The sequence below is a fragment of the Pan troglodytes genome, chromosome 3 (genome assembly GCF_028858775.2).
Source record: "Pan troglodytes isolate AG18354 chromosome 3, NHGRI_mPanTro3-v2.0_pri, whole genome shotgun sequence".
Classification (NCBI taxonomy): domain Eukaryota; kingdom Metazoa; phylum Chordata; class Mammalia; order Primates; family Hominidae; genus Pan; species Pan troglodytes.
The window spans coordinates 83,623,815-83,638,974 of NC_072401.2; the positions used below are offsets into that span (position 1 = coordinate 83,623,815).

General features: G+C 39.3%; 1 protein-coding gene across 3 annotated transcripts in view; it reads left to right on the forward strand.

The window, feature by feature from the left end:
* CORIN (corin, serine peptidase) overlaps positions 1-14,907 on the forward strand; it is a 251,514-nt gene extending 236,607 nt beyond the window's left edge. For all 3 annotated transcript variants that reach the window (XM_001153181.7, XM_009447950.5, XM_063808926.1), the window contains 3 exons: positions 5,218-5,489; positions 8,543-8,676; positions 13,003-14,907. In XM_001153181.7, the coding sequence (XP_001153181.1) occupies positions 5,218-5,489; positions 8,543-8,676; positions 13,003-13,185 (589 nt within the window). In that variant the 3' untranslated portion in view covers positions 13,186-14,907. The remainder of the gene's footprint in view (positions 1-5,217; positions 5,490-8,542; positions 8,677-13,002) is intronic.
* Positions 14,908-15,160: the final 253 nt, after the last annotated feature.

Consider the following 15,160-nt stretch of genomic DNA (forward strand, 5'->3'; position numbering starts at 1 on the left):
CAAAGAGACTGATTTTTGCCTCCAGAGACATTGTGCCTGCAATTCTGTATAAATTCCTCTGGATGCTATAGTGTGTCTGACATATGTAAGTGGCTGAGTTTTTTTTTTTTTCTCTAGAGTTAATAATTGAAGAATTGTAAGTTGAAATCATACAAGCTCAATATTGTCTATGAAGTACATTTATTATTAAAACAATAGTGTAAACATGAAGCAAATTAGACTCTAAATGTGATTTCAAGGAATAAAATACTAACCACAGTGAGGACAAAGAAGAATAAGGTGTTTTAACATCTTCCTCAGTTGTTTTCCCTGGGATTGGTGGATTCTCACCTGGCTTCACCTTGGCCTGCTTCCTTCCTCTCACAGTCTGAAGTTCTTTGCACAAACTTCTTTAAGGATGTGCCAGCTCTCCTTGCTGCTGCTTTGAGGCTTGACAGCCAAATGGCAAGTAATTCCCTTTAAACTGAAGATTTTCAGCTGCTATACTTGGCTTTCTTTTCTTGGTAGCCTAATTTAGCTCTTTTTTTTTTCTTTGGCGATGGAGTTTTGCTCTTGTCGCCCAGGCTGGAGTGCAATGGCCGATCTCAGCTCACTGCAGCCTCCAGCTCCCAGGTTCAAGTGATTCTTTTGCCTCAGCCTCCTGAGTAGCTGGGGTTACAGGTGCCTGCCATCACACCTAGCTAATTTTTGTATTTTTTGTAGAAACGGGGTTTTGCCATGCTGGTCAGGCTGGCCTTGAACTCCTGACCTCAGGTGAGTTGCCCGCCTCAGCCTCCCAAAGTGCTGTTATTACAGGTGTGAACCACCGCACCTGGCCATAATTTAATGGTTTTTACTAAAATAGTCATACGATCAGAGTCTGTTTCCATGTGTTTCTCCAATGGTACTTTTTTTTTTTCTTTTTTTTGAGATGGAGTCTAGCCCTGTAGCCCAGGCTGGAGTGCAGTGGCATGATCTTGGCTCACTGCAACCTCCGCTTCCAGGGTTTAAGTGATTCTCCTGCCTCAGCCTCTTGAGTAGCTGGGACTATAGGTGCACGCCACCACATCTGGTTAATTCGTACTTTAGAACTGATACTAAACTCATGTGGCATTCATGTAGCCTGAAATTGTCCTCCTTCTTTTTGCTTCTACCCAGACACAGGGCTGTCTTTGCCATTACTCCTGACTCCTTCTTTTTAGCACTTGCTTAATGTAACAATCACCATGTATGTACATCTCCTTCACCCCAGGAGACTCTTTCAAACAACAGGTTGGGTTTTTTCTTGTTCTGTTTTTGGTTTCTGCCATACCCGGGGTGACAGGAGGGAAGACATCAAAAGAGACATTATTTTTCACAATATACTCATAACAAAAAGAAGAAAAGAACACTGTCATCACTGAACACAAAAAATTATGTGAATTTCCTGTGTACATTTTTTTTCTTTTGGTGGAATTTTTTTTTTTTTTTTTTTTGAGGTGGAGTCTCACTCTGTTGCCCAGGCTGGAGTGCAGTAGCGCCATCTCGGCTCACTGCAAGTTCTGCCTCCCGGGTTCACGCCATTCTCCTGCCTCAGCCTCCCGAATAGCTGGGACTACAGGCACCCGCCACCATGCCCGGCTAATTTTTTGTATTTTTAGTAGAGACGGGGTTTCACCGCATTAGCCAGGATGGTCTCGGTCTCCTGACCTCGTGATCCGCCTGTCTATACCTTAAGGCCAATAGCTTATGTAACAAGAGACTACTGGGTACAAATTAATGTTTAGCAGTTTTATTGACACTAATTTTTTATAATTAGAATTACATTAATCTCAATACAGTAATTAAGTCCAGAATTTTGATGTTATTCAATTTTGTTACAAATAATTTGGAATGTTCGATTACTCAAAATACTGCTTATGATTTAAGCATGTGGATGAATGTTTTTCACAGCCAAAACTTAGTAACGCTATTCAAGGGCAAGAAGCTATTAAGTAGTCAGAAATTTGAAATAAATTATTGCTTGATTTCAGGTATCTGAAACAATAGAATCACAAATACATATTGAACTTCTCAGATGGTAATGCACTTATTACTGTGGAGTGAAAAAGGAAGGAACGAGAGAAAGAAGAAAGGAGAGAAGGGGGAGGAAGGGAAGGAAGAAATAAGGATAAGAAAGAAGGAAAAAAGGAAAGGAAGAAAGAAGTAAGAGAAAGAAGGAAAAAAGGAAAGAAAAAGGAAGGAAGGAGGGAAGAAAGGAAGGAGGGAAAGAAGGTAGGAAGGAAGGAAGGATAAGAAAAGCATGTTCTTTTAGTGACAGCTTTATTTAATGAAAAATAATTCTTCTGGGCTGGGCTTGGTGGCTTACACCTGCAATCCTAGCACTTTGGGAGGCCCAAGGCGGGAGGATTGCTTGAGCTCAGGAGTTCAAGACCAGCTTGGGCAACACAGCAAAACCTTATCTCTACTAAAATTCCAAAAAAAAATTAGTCAGATATGGTGGTGTGTGTCTGTAGTCTCAGCTACTTGGTGGGGGGCTGAGGCCAGTGGATCCCTTGAGCCTGGGAGGTTGAGACTGCAGTGAGCTATCATCATGCCACTGCACTCCAACCTGGGTGACAGAGCGAGACCCTGACTCAAGAAAAGAAAAAAAAAGAAATTATTCTGTAACATTATCTTGTAATGCTCATGTGATAGTACTACCTGCATTTTAATCTAATTGTTCATTTAATTGTCTACCTTCACTCAATTACAATGTTTGTATAGGCAGGGAATCATGCTTTTCTTGCTTATTCTTGTAATCCCTAACACAATGCTTGGCATAGAGAAAATTGCTATATATCTCTATCTCTCTATTCACTGAATGATGTCTGTTCCTCTGATATCCCTGAAATTACTATTTGTTTAATGGAAAAAGGACAACATGCATGACTATATAGAGGGGGTCTGTTAGTAGAGTCTGCCCCAAGTATCCAACAATACTAAAAACCAAGTGAGTGCCTACCTTGGCTCCTCCTTCCTAACTCCCTTGAAATCTCAGCCTTTCGAATCTTTGCCATGCTGATGGTAAAGAAAGGCGTGCCAAGAAAAGAAGGGTTGTGGGTGGGGTTTTGCCTAAGATTCCCTAGAGAGCTCTTAAAAATACAGACTCCCAGGCCCCAGTCCATGAGCTTCTGTTTAGATTGATATGGGGTGATGCCCAGAGAATCACTATTTTAAAGGCTCCCAGAGGATTCAGTGTTCAGCCTGGGTTGAAAAACAATTGGTCTAGCTGGTCAAATCAACCTACTTTAGTTGATTTGATCACAAGCTCCCAAGCAGGAACAGTGGTAGTGTGGCTGACTCACATTACCAGAGTATAAGGAAATGCCCACAATTAAAGCTCTACCCTTGCCCCAACACTGTGGTCCAATAAATGTCCACATTTTTGATCCTGACCACTCTGGTGAAGGAGAGACTGGGAGTGAAGGAAGGGATGGAGGGAGTGATGAAGAACAGACCTTGACTTTGTGGTTAGAGTCAAAAACATTCATTGAGCCATCATTAAATAGGTACTTGTTGAGGACCTACTGTAGGCCAGGTACCAAGCCCTGTGAATAAAGCAGTGAAAAAGACCAGCCAAATCCCTGCCTTCACAGAGATAACTATATTCTAGGGGCCAAGACAGAGAATAGACAAATGGTTATATCAATGTCATTGATATCAATGGATAGTATGAGAAGAAAAGTAAAGCAGTGTCAAGTAGAGTGAAGGGGGCAGAGTAAGGGTGAGACAGGTTGGCTGGGGAAACAGCTCTGAGCAGATGATGTTTGAGTTGAGACCTGGATGAAGAGAAGGAGTAATGGTAGGACCCATGTGAGAGCTGGGGGAACATCAAGGGAAATAGCTCCTGAGTGGAGGATGCTCTTGGCATGTTCAAAATTAGCAAGAAAGTCTTTGGGTTGAGAATGAGCATATGGTGTAGGGCCTCAGAGGCCAGGGATAGGAGTCTAGGATTTGTCTCAAGTGTGATACAAAGCTTTTGGAGAATAGTGAGCAGAAGATGGATTGATCTAATTTTATTTTTAAAATATTGCTCTGACTAATATAGAGGATATAGTCAATATATATCCTGATAGTAAGGAAAATGGACTACAGGGACTAAGATTAGAAGAAGGACCATGATTTGGGAGGCCATTGCATGGTCCATGTAGTTCAGAGTAGCTTAGATTAGGATTATAGCCATGGAGGAGGGAGAAACAGTAAGATGTGGGATATATTTGAAAGCAGGATTGGCAAAGACTTGCTGATGCATTCAGTGTTGGGTGTAAGAAAAGGAGAAGATTCACCTGGGTTGATTATAGTATTAAGTTCCTGTAAACTGAATCCTGAATTCTTAAATACTGTGGCATACATGGTGAGCCCTCAATAAATGTTGGCTGAAACATCCAACTGAGAGTGTTAAATAGACCATTGAACATTAAGTTTGCAGCTCAGGGAAAGGATAGAGCTGGAGATATACATTTGGGGTCACCAGGGTATGGTGGGATTTAAAACCATTGGACTAGATGAAATCAAGGGAGTATGGAGTGAGAATAGACAGCTGAGAGTGAAATTCCAGAGCATTTCAACATGGAGACTGAGAGCCAAAGAGGAGAACCCAGAAGAAAAGACTGAGAGGGAAAGGTCCATGAGATTGGAAGAAATTTTGGAGCATGGCAAGACCTGGAAGCCAAGTGAAGAAAGTGTTTTAAGGCAGGAATCGACTAAAATATTGTTGACAAGTATTCAAAAACAGTGGAGTATAAGAATGACCATTGGAGGTTGTGGGTGACCTTTTTAAGCCCTGAGCTGGAAATCTGTGGGAGGTTCCCCTGGCATTTCTTCAAGTCACTTGCTCTTTCTTGGAGGAATATCTTAGTCTTGGCTTCCTCTTCTTCTTTTTCACTTTTCCTCTTGCTCCTCTCTCTTCTTCATAGCTTTTCATTATCTTGCTCATTCTGTGAAGCAAGTAACTAACTCTGCCTGCCTTTAAAACTGAAGAAGTTTTATGTTAAAGACTAGCCCCATTCAGGAATCATGAGCTATGCTTTCTGCAACAATAATACTTATTTGCTAATCACTCAGGCTATTATATAAATGCCACTTATATGAATACATTGAGAGGTGGGCATGAAAATGGCCATTATTTACATAAATAAAATGTTTTAAAATTACATGTGAATTTCACATGATAAACTAGAGTTTAAGATGCCAATAGCTCTTGAATTATAATTTTAGGAGAGAGAATGCTGCAGTTTGGAAAGTGGTGCTTGGCATCAACAATCTAGACCATCCATCAGTGTTCATGCAGACACGCTTTGTGAAGACCATCATCCTGCATCCCCGCTACAGTCGAGCAGTGGTGGACTATGACATCAGCATCGTTGAGCTGAGTGAAGACATCAATGAGACTGGCTACGTCCGGCCTGTCTGCTTGCCCAACCCGGAGCAGTGGCTAGAGCCTGACACGTATTGCTATATCACAGGCTGGGGCCACATGGGCAATAAAAGTAAGCCAGTGTATTAGTCCATTCTCATGCTGCTATAAGCACATACCTGAGATTGGGTAATTTATAAAGGAAAGAAGTTTAATTGATTCACAGTTCTGCAGGGATGGGGAGGCCTCAGGAAACCTACAATCATGGCGGAAGGGGAAGCAAACATGTTCTTCTTCACATGGTAGCAGCAAGGAGAAGTACTGAGCAAAAGGGGGAAAAGCCCCTTATAAAACCATCAGACCTCGTGAGAACTCACTATCAAGAGGGTAACTGCCCCCCATGTTTCAATTACCTCCCACCAGATCCCTCCCATTACACGTGGAGATTATGGGAACTACAATTCAAGATGAGATTTGGGTGGGAACACAGCCAAACCATATCAGCCAGGATCTTCAGGAGCCTGAGAAACATTGTGTTCCTCAGTTGGGAGGCTGAGGTGGGAGGATTTCTTGAGCCTGGAAGGTGGAGGCTGCAGTAAGCCAAGATCTCACCACTGCCTGGGTAACAGAATGAGACCCAGTACCCAGACCCAAAAGCTAGGTAGCTTTTGGCCATAATTTCCCATTTTCTCTTACAAAAATATAGCCACAAATGGTAAATACTTAGCGATGTGTCACACTTCATCTGCTGTGCAAATCATAGACATTAATAATGAACCATGGCATTTAAATTGGCCAAGCTCAGATGCAATCTCAAAAATCCCTCTCCACACTTCAGAATCTCTCTCCAGGAGCTACTATTAATGTTTTGGAGCTTCCTTGTGGCAGGAGGAGACCTGTCACTGAACTGTGCTTTGGACTCTCTCTATCTGCCTGCAGATAGCCCAATGATAGAGACAGTCACTGGGAATCTCTGCAGTCAAGCTGCATGGTCATATTTCCAATTCTATGTTATGATTTGGTCTTATCAACATCTGTAGTACAAACTATAAGTCCTTCAAGAAAGTACATTGATTTGCTATTTGACTATTTAAATTGATTAAAATAGTTTGGCTCTGTAGATGACTTAACATATAAAACACATAGAAATTTAAAATGTGTACTCTGTATTTACTCTAAACCCCTACAATGGACTCTCTCATTCAGTTTGACCTAATTTAGAAATAATAATTGTTTGTTTGTTTGTTTTTGAGACGGAGTCTCACTCTGTCACCCAGGCTGGAATACAGTGGCACAATCTCGGCTCACTGCAACCTCCACCTCCCAGGTTCAAGTGATTCTCCTGCCTCACCCTCCCGAGTAGGGATTACAGACATGTGCCATGACGCCTGGCTAATTTTTTTTTTTTTTTTGTATTTTTAGTGAGACGGGGTTTCACCACGTTGGCCAAGCTAGTTTCAAACTCCTGACCTCAGGTGATCCACCCACCTGAAACTTAAAAAAAAAAAACTGTAAGTGCTGCCTACTCTGTCCATATCAAGTATAATGCCATGGCTTTCAAGAATAATAATGTATATTGGCATTCTGTTATTGGCCTTAGAAATTGTATATTTGAAGGAATTTTTTCTTAAAATTTAGTCAGATAAGGTTTGACTTACGTTGAGTTTCTTTTCTATTTCATCAATTACAGAATAGAAAGGAAATTCAATAGGCAGAAGTCAATGACTTTTTCAAAAAAACTCACATGTAACAATTTTGAAGGCAATGTTAGACATGCTGTCACCATTCCTATGCATCTGTTTTTTTTCAAAGCTATGATTAATTCTGTAATTTAAGAGCAGACTATGCTTGATATTGTTTCTGCTTATATTCCTCCTACAATATCCATATTGAACTCAGAGCAATAGTGCAACATAATGCACACTCCACACATGTAGTATAGCATGAATTGAGCCCAGGAGTTCAAGACCAGCCTGGGCAACATGGTGGAACTCTGTCTCTACAAAAAAAAAATTAGCTTGGCATGGGGGTGTGTGCCTGTAGTCCCAGCTACTTGGGAGGCTGAGGTGGGAGGATTTCTTGAGCCTGGAAGGTAGAGGCTGCAGTGAGCCAAGGATTTCTTGAGCCAAGGTGGAGGCTGCAGTGAGCAAGTGACCACTGCCTGGGTGACAGAATGAGACCCTGTCTCAAAAAAAAAAAAAAAAAAAAAGCAAAGATCTGCTGAATTCAGTCAGAAAGACCTGACTGATCTGACTGTATAACTTTCAAGCTTACTATAAAATGGAAAAAAAATAGCAACTACCTAACTCACAGGAGTATTGTAAAGATTAAAGGCAATGAGACCCACTAGTGCCCAATAAATGTTAGCTATTGTTCTTATTCTTTTGACAACCTGTGAAACATCCACTGTCTGCATCACATTGATTTTCCTAAAAATGGCTCTTTCTTCCAATAAGGTACCCAGTAGTGCTTCACCATCACTGTTTAAAAGAAGAACAGTGTGTATAATTTTGCAGAATGGCTAAACAGTGAAAGATTCATGCTGTCTTGCTTCAAGAAATCCATTGTCATTCTTCAAGAACTTTTAAGCAAGATGGAATTCACATATTCTCTCTGTCAATACTAAGGGATGGCTTTGTGCTTTTCGATATCTCTCTGTCATATCCTCTAGGATTAGAGGTTCTTACATCAAGTAATGGCTGCTGGGGCACATATTGAGGCATATTCTTTTCATCAAGAATAGGACAACCCTTCCCTGTTAGATTAAACAGGTTTTCTCTACTTTAGCAGAGCAGGACTATCATGCTGAGCTGACGCCGAGCTGGCAGCCTCCTATCTGGCAGCCAGCAGAGCTCTGGCTTGATTTTTTTCTTTTCTTTGTAGTAGCTATTGCTTTGGTTGTAGCATACGGTAAGGATGAACCAACCTACTTAACCAGTCTAGGCCTTGGTTTCCTCATTAATAAAATAAAGGAGTTTCACCGGATAATTGCTATGAACGCTTCTAACTAGAAAATTCTGATTCCAAACCAGCCATGTCTTTAAAATGAGATTTCAAGTAAAGAATATGCCTCTCTTGGTATAAAAATATTTATATTATATTTGCATTTCATATTTGGCTAGCCTCACTAGCCTCACTTTTGAGTCATTTTATCATCATATATATTCTTATTTTTTAAAAATTCAGTGCCATTTAAGCTGCAAGAGGGAGAGGTCCGCATTATTTCTCTGGAACATTGTCAGTCCTACTTTGACATGAAGACCATCACCACTCGGATGATATGTGCTGGCTATGAGTCTGGCACAGTTGATTCATGCATGGTAAGTTGCTTTCTGGTTACCAAGGAGATTCAGTTCAACAATAACTTCAGTGGATTCCTATAAACTCATTATTACGTATGGCCCTTTGGAAACATTTTTTGAAAATCGTTTGTTGCCAAATGTTTAATTATTAACAGCACATTTTCCTGCAGCTGGTACACAAGCAATCCCCACAATTACACCCATCCTCTTTATTCAGGGTGCCTTCTACTGTCTCATCTACTATATGGGGAACATCACCCTTGTTCAGCAACAGGAGAAAAACAATTTTTCCTGTTCATCTCATTCAACCATTTTAGTGGCTAGGATAAATGAGGTTCTAAGAGGAGCTAGTAGTAACCATGGCTTCCACCTGGCTGCCCTGGGGAAGCAGGGAAGGCATGAAAGGACATTGTCAGCCATTAGGGTGATGGCAGGAAGCCACACATCAACACCCCAACTTCCAGGGTGTGAGACAGGACTACCTCTGTCTCAGGGGTCATCACACTGGTGTTGTCTGGGCCCTTACTTGATTGCCAGCATGTCCTCAAATGTCACTGAACTCAACCTTTAGATACTCAGGATTCACGGCCATGAGAGTTTGTAGAACATATTAACATAATAGTGTAGAGGTGCCTTTTTATTTTTACTTAATAGACACACATCGAACATTATACTGGACTGGCTCCCAGGAAAGGAGGGAAAAGTGCAAGTGCTCAAATAAGCTTGTAACAAAAACTGGGGAAGACAGTTATTATACTATGCTGCTGTGAAGCACCTTTGTTATTTTACTGCTTTGGAGTAAATTGCCCCCTAGAGTTTAGTAATGAAGAAAAGATACAACAGTGCTCTTAAGTACTAACTCAATTTAAATAAACTATATTTTTGATGATCCATTTTAGAATGGAAAAATCAGGGTATTGAAAATGGCCCTGTGGTGATTCCTTAGATAGTTGTCATGGGAAAGAGGGAGGCAGACAGCTCCCTTGGCATTTCGCTGAGACCACCCTCCTTTCTGCCTCATGGCCACAAGTCATCCTGCTGATGTGGATGGTGGTAAAGGAATCCCTCCCTTCTCTACAGGAGGACTGGGTTTGATTTCCCAGGCCCAAAATAAAGTGTTGTAGGAGGCAGCATGATGAGGGTGTGGGGCACAGGATTTGAAGCCTGAAATATCTGGGTTGGAACTCATCTCTGCCAGTAAGACCAGTATAACCCGGGGAAGTTATCTAACCTCTCTAGATAGCTTTCTCATGAGTAAAATGGGACTAATTCTGTCCATGAGGATTAACTAAGTGAATGTATTTGGAAGCCCATATCTTTCACATATCTGTATATGATATCTGGCACATACTTAGACATTCAATGAATAGTAATTACACCAATATTAACATCTATCAATTTAGTGCTTATTATGTTTCGGGCTCTCTGCAAAACGCTTTCTAATAACTCATTTAATTATCACAATCAACCCATATGGCAGTGTCTTTATTTTCCCTAAACAGATCAAGAATACAGGAGGTTAAGTAATTTGCCCCAAATCAGCCAGCATGAAGGTGGTAGATTGAGGATACGAAACCAGTCAGTCTGGCAGCAATGATTAATATAACTACATTTCTTCCTCTCTCCAATGTCATTTGGAGGTTTACCAAAAACTAGCACCTCTTGGCACATGTTCAAGATCATCTCTTGGCGGTTGCTAAAAGAGGGGAAGGGAGATGATTCCTTGACAGAGAGCTGAAGGCCCACAGACACAGGCATGGGCATGTTCTTATCATGATGCCTAATAGGAACCAGGTCTTGCCGACTTCTTTAGTAGTGGGAGTTCAGTGGTGTATACTGAGTTCAGTGGGAGTTCATTTAGTACTGGGTATACTAAATGCATACCAGATATTCTCTAACACAACTTCAGGTAGAAAACAAAACAAACAAAACCTACTTTTTACTATATCAGAAGCAAATTTTTCTACTTAGACCTCTATTATATGACATATATTATTTTCCTTAATTGTATCAACAGGACATAACGAAGCGTGAGTTACTCCGTGACAATCTATAAACCTGAATACTGAATACTGAAGCCAAATACAAATGTTGGTTTCAAGCCCAATATTACAAAGAGGACCAAAAGAACAGACCAGATCAGTTGTGCCTTTAGCTGTAGTCTCCCTTTCATTTTTAATTGCTTGCTTTTCACCTTTCATTTTGCACTTAATGGAGTGCCTACCTGACTCACTAAGCCTAACTCAAAACCCACATCTCAGGAAGGCATTTTTTATTCCTCTCCACCTGGAAGTCATCACTCATTCCTTTGACCTCCTCTTTCTAGCCATTAGATCTTGCTTTCATGTGGTTATCCTTGTTACCCAAGCTGACTTTTGGCTGCTCTGGGACAAAAACAGTGCCTTATTCGTTTGTTTATACACTAGCACAGAACTTTGCAAAGAGTAGATGCTAAATAATTACTTTACTAAATGTCTGATCTGGAAGTGAAAATGTGCTGACATTCTAAACACATTCCATTTTAATCACCCTCTGACATAATAGTTCCACTTCAATAGCTGAGCATCTTATTTATTTTATATAAGGAGAGATCAAGAATGAAATACCTTATGTATATGAAATGTGTGAAAACAAATTTGTGAAAATAATTTGTGAAATGTTTCCAGGAAATTTTTCTTTTTCGTCTAAGCATTATATACATGTAACAAAGAAATTTTGCTTTAAAAAAATTCAGTTAGGCTCTTAGGCAGAAAAATTCAGCTCCTTGCAAGTTCTATGCTTATGATTTTGGCTTAGGGTATTGGAAAGTTACAAATTTAAAGATCATCACACAAAAGCATACAGCACAATCAAAATTTTAATCTCTTTCTTCTTCTTCTTCTTTTTTTTTTTTTTTGAGATGGAGTTTCACTCTGTCTCCCAGGCTGGAGTGCAGTGGCGTGATCTCAGCTCACTGCAACCTCCAACTCCTGGGTTCAAGGGATTCTCCTGCCTCAGCCTCCAGAGTAGCTGGGATTACAGGTTTCCACAACCACACCTGGCTAATTTTTGTATTTTGAGTAGAGACAGGGTTTCACCATGTTGATCAAGTTGGTCTGGAACTCCTGACCTCAAGTCATCTGCCTGCCTCGGCCTCCCAAAGTGCTGGGATTACAGGTGTGAGCCAGCACGCCGGGCCTAATTTCTCTTTCATAGCAATAATATTCCCTAATGTTCCTAAGAAGCAGGGTAGCCTAGTAGTTATAGAGTTGGAATCCTGTTACCAGACTGCCTGGATTCAAATCTAGCCTCTGCCAATGAATAAGTTATTTAACCTGTGCTTCTGTTTCATCATCTCCAAAACAGATATAATAAATAATATAAACTCTTAGGTATTTTGTAAAGATTAAATGAGCTAATATGTGGAAAATGTTTAGAAGAGGATCAGGAAACATTAGTCCTATGTTCTTCAACAATACCAAGTAGGAAGACCATAGATATGCTTCTAATTTTGAAAGTCTTGTAGGTCAAGGAGTATTTGTAACCTTCCACAATGAATTCACGTATTTACTCTTTTATTTTCCATGATATCAGCTCTTCTTTTTTGAGGCAGTGCAGAATACACCTTTGTTTTCAGATGTAGCAAGTATTGCTATCTCTAATGCCATAGCATTTTATCATTAACTATATTTGGGGGAAAAACTGAATATAGTTCAACTGGAATCCTTAAATATCATGAATGAAAATCCCTATATATATGAAATAAAATACAGGCTATTAATGATTCATTATAATTTTAAGTGGTCTTATTTTGTATTCAACTATGCCAAATTAAAAAGTCCTAAGAACTATTAAGAAGTGTAGTAAGGGACCCCAAATTGTGTTATACTTAATGTATTCATTCACAAAGCAAGAATCTTGAAAATAGATATTTTAGAATATGTTTGCAGTACTGTGTGTGTGGGGGATCTTTATTCCATTTTGGGTACTTTCCACAGTCATAAGTCAAGCTTAAATTAGAATGAGGTCAATTTTGAGGTAATTAGTTCTGATACTTTTTTAAAACTTTATGACATATTTTTATAAGTGCAGAAAATGCCTGAAAAAGGTAATTTCCTGGGGGAAAAATATAATTTCTTCCCAAGCCACTCCACCCTTTTAATGATCAGAGTTTAAGATGTTTATTTGAAAGTTCTATTTTTACAGTGGAAAGCACAACTCCTCCACAGGCTGACAAGGAAAGCTTTGTTGAAACTTTCCAAGTTGGTTAATCTGGGTTTAGCTTTATTGTATCCTCAGGATAGCATGGACACACATTACTGCCCTGAAATGCCAGTTCCTAACTCCCATCGTTACTTATTGCAGGGTGACAGCGGTGGACCTCTTGTTTGTGAGAAGCCTGGAGGACGGTGGACATTATTTGGATTAACTTCATGGGGCTCCGTCTGCTTTTCCAAAGTCCTGGGGCCTGGCGTTTATAGTAATGTGTCATATTTCGTCGAATGGATTAAAAGACAGATTTACATCCAGACCTTTCTCCTAAACTAATTATAAGGATGATCAGAGACTTTTGCCAGCTACACTAAAAGAAAATGGCCTTCTTGACTGTGAAGAGCTGCCTGCAGAGAGCTGTACAGAAGCACTTTTCATGGACAGAAATGCTCAATCGTGCACTGCAAATTTGCATGTTTGTTTTGGACTAATTTTTTTCAATTTATTTTTTCACCTTCATTTTTCTCTTATTTCAAGTTCAATGAAAGACTTTACAAAAGCAAACAAAGCAGACTTTGTCCTTTTGCCAGGCCTAACCATGACTGCAGCACAAAATTATCGACTCTGGCGAGATTTAAAATCATGCAGGTGCTACAGTAACAGGTTATGGAATGGTCTCTTTTATCCTATCACAAAAAAAGACATAGAGATTTAGGCTGATTAATTATCTCTACCAGTTTTTGTTTCTCAAGCTCAGTGCGTAGTGGTAAATTTCAGTGTTAACATTGGAGACTTGCTTTTCTTTTTCTTTTTTTATACCCCACAATTTTTTTTTATTACACTTTGAATTTTAGGGTACATGTGCACAACGTGCAGGTTAGTTACATATGTATACATGTGCCATGTTGGTGTGCTGAACCCAGTAACTCGTCATTTGATTTATTAAAAGCCAAGATAATTTACATGTTTCAAGTATTTACTATTACCCCCTTCTAATGTTTGCATAATTCTGAGAACTGATAAAAGACAGCAATAAAAGACCAATGTCATCCATTTAGGTAGCAAGACATATTGAATGCAAAGTTCTTTAGATATCAATATTAACACTTGACATTATTGGACCCCCATTCTGGATGTATATCAAGATCATAATTTTATAGAAGAGTCTCTATAGAACTGTCCTCATAGCTGGGTTTGTTCAGGATATATGAGTTGGCTGATTGAGACTGCAACAACTACATCTATATTTATGGGCAATATTTTGTTTTACTTATGTGGCAAAGAACTGGATATTAAACTTTGCAAAAGAGAATTTAGATGAGAGATGCAATTTTTTAAAAAGAAAATTAATTTGCATCCCTCGTTTAATTAAATTTATTTTTCAGTTTGCTTGCGTTCATCCATACCAACAAAGTCATAAACAGCATATTTTAGAGCACAGTAAAACTTTGCATGGAGTAAAACATTTTGTAATTTTCCTCAAAAATGTTTAATATCTGGTTTCTTCTCATTGGTAATTAAAATTTTAGAAATGATTTTTAGGTCTAGGCCACTTTACGCAACTCAATTTCTGAAGCAATTAGTGGTAAAAAGTATTTTTCCCCACTAAAAAACTTTAAAACACAAATCTTCATATATACTTAATTTAATTAGTCAGGCATCCATTTTGCCTTTTAAACAACTAGGATTCCCTACTAACCTCCACCAGCAACCTGGACTGCCTCAGCATTCCAAATAGATACTACCTGCAATTTTATACATGTATTTTTGTATATTTTCTGTGTGTAAACATAGTTGAAATTCAAAAAGTTGTAGCAATTTCTATACTATTCATCTCCTGTCCTTCAGTTTGTATAAACCTAAGGAGAGTGTGAAATCCAGCAACTGAATTGTGGTCACGATTGTATGAAAGTTCAAGAACATATGTCAGTTTTGTTACAGTTGTAGCTACATACTCAATGTATCAACTTTTAGCCTGCTCAACTTAGGCTCAGTGAAATATATATATTATACTTATTTTAAATAATTCTTAATACAAATAAAATGGTAATGGTCTAATCACCTTTTTTTTTTTTGGATGGATATGGGTGGCAAGTCCTAAGAAATTGTTTCTGTCTCTATAACAGCATGCTGGCACCCTGCTTACCAATCACAATTCACCTCCCTTATATCTCACTCTCACAGGTACATGCTCTTTTATTTTAGAGGATCAATGGCTCCTTGACTGGTCTGAAATTAGAGGTTGCTAATAGTCTCAAATTGCCCATTAAGTGTCCAGTGGGAACTTTAGTCCTGGTAAGGGCACACAGAT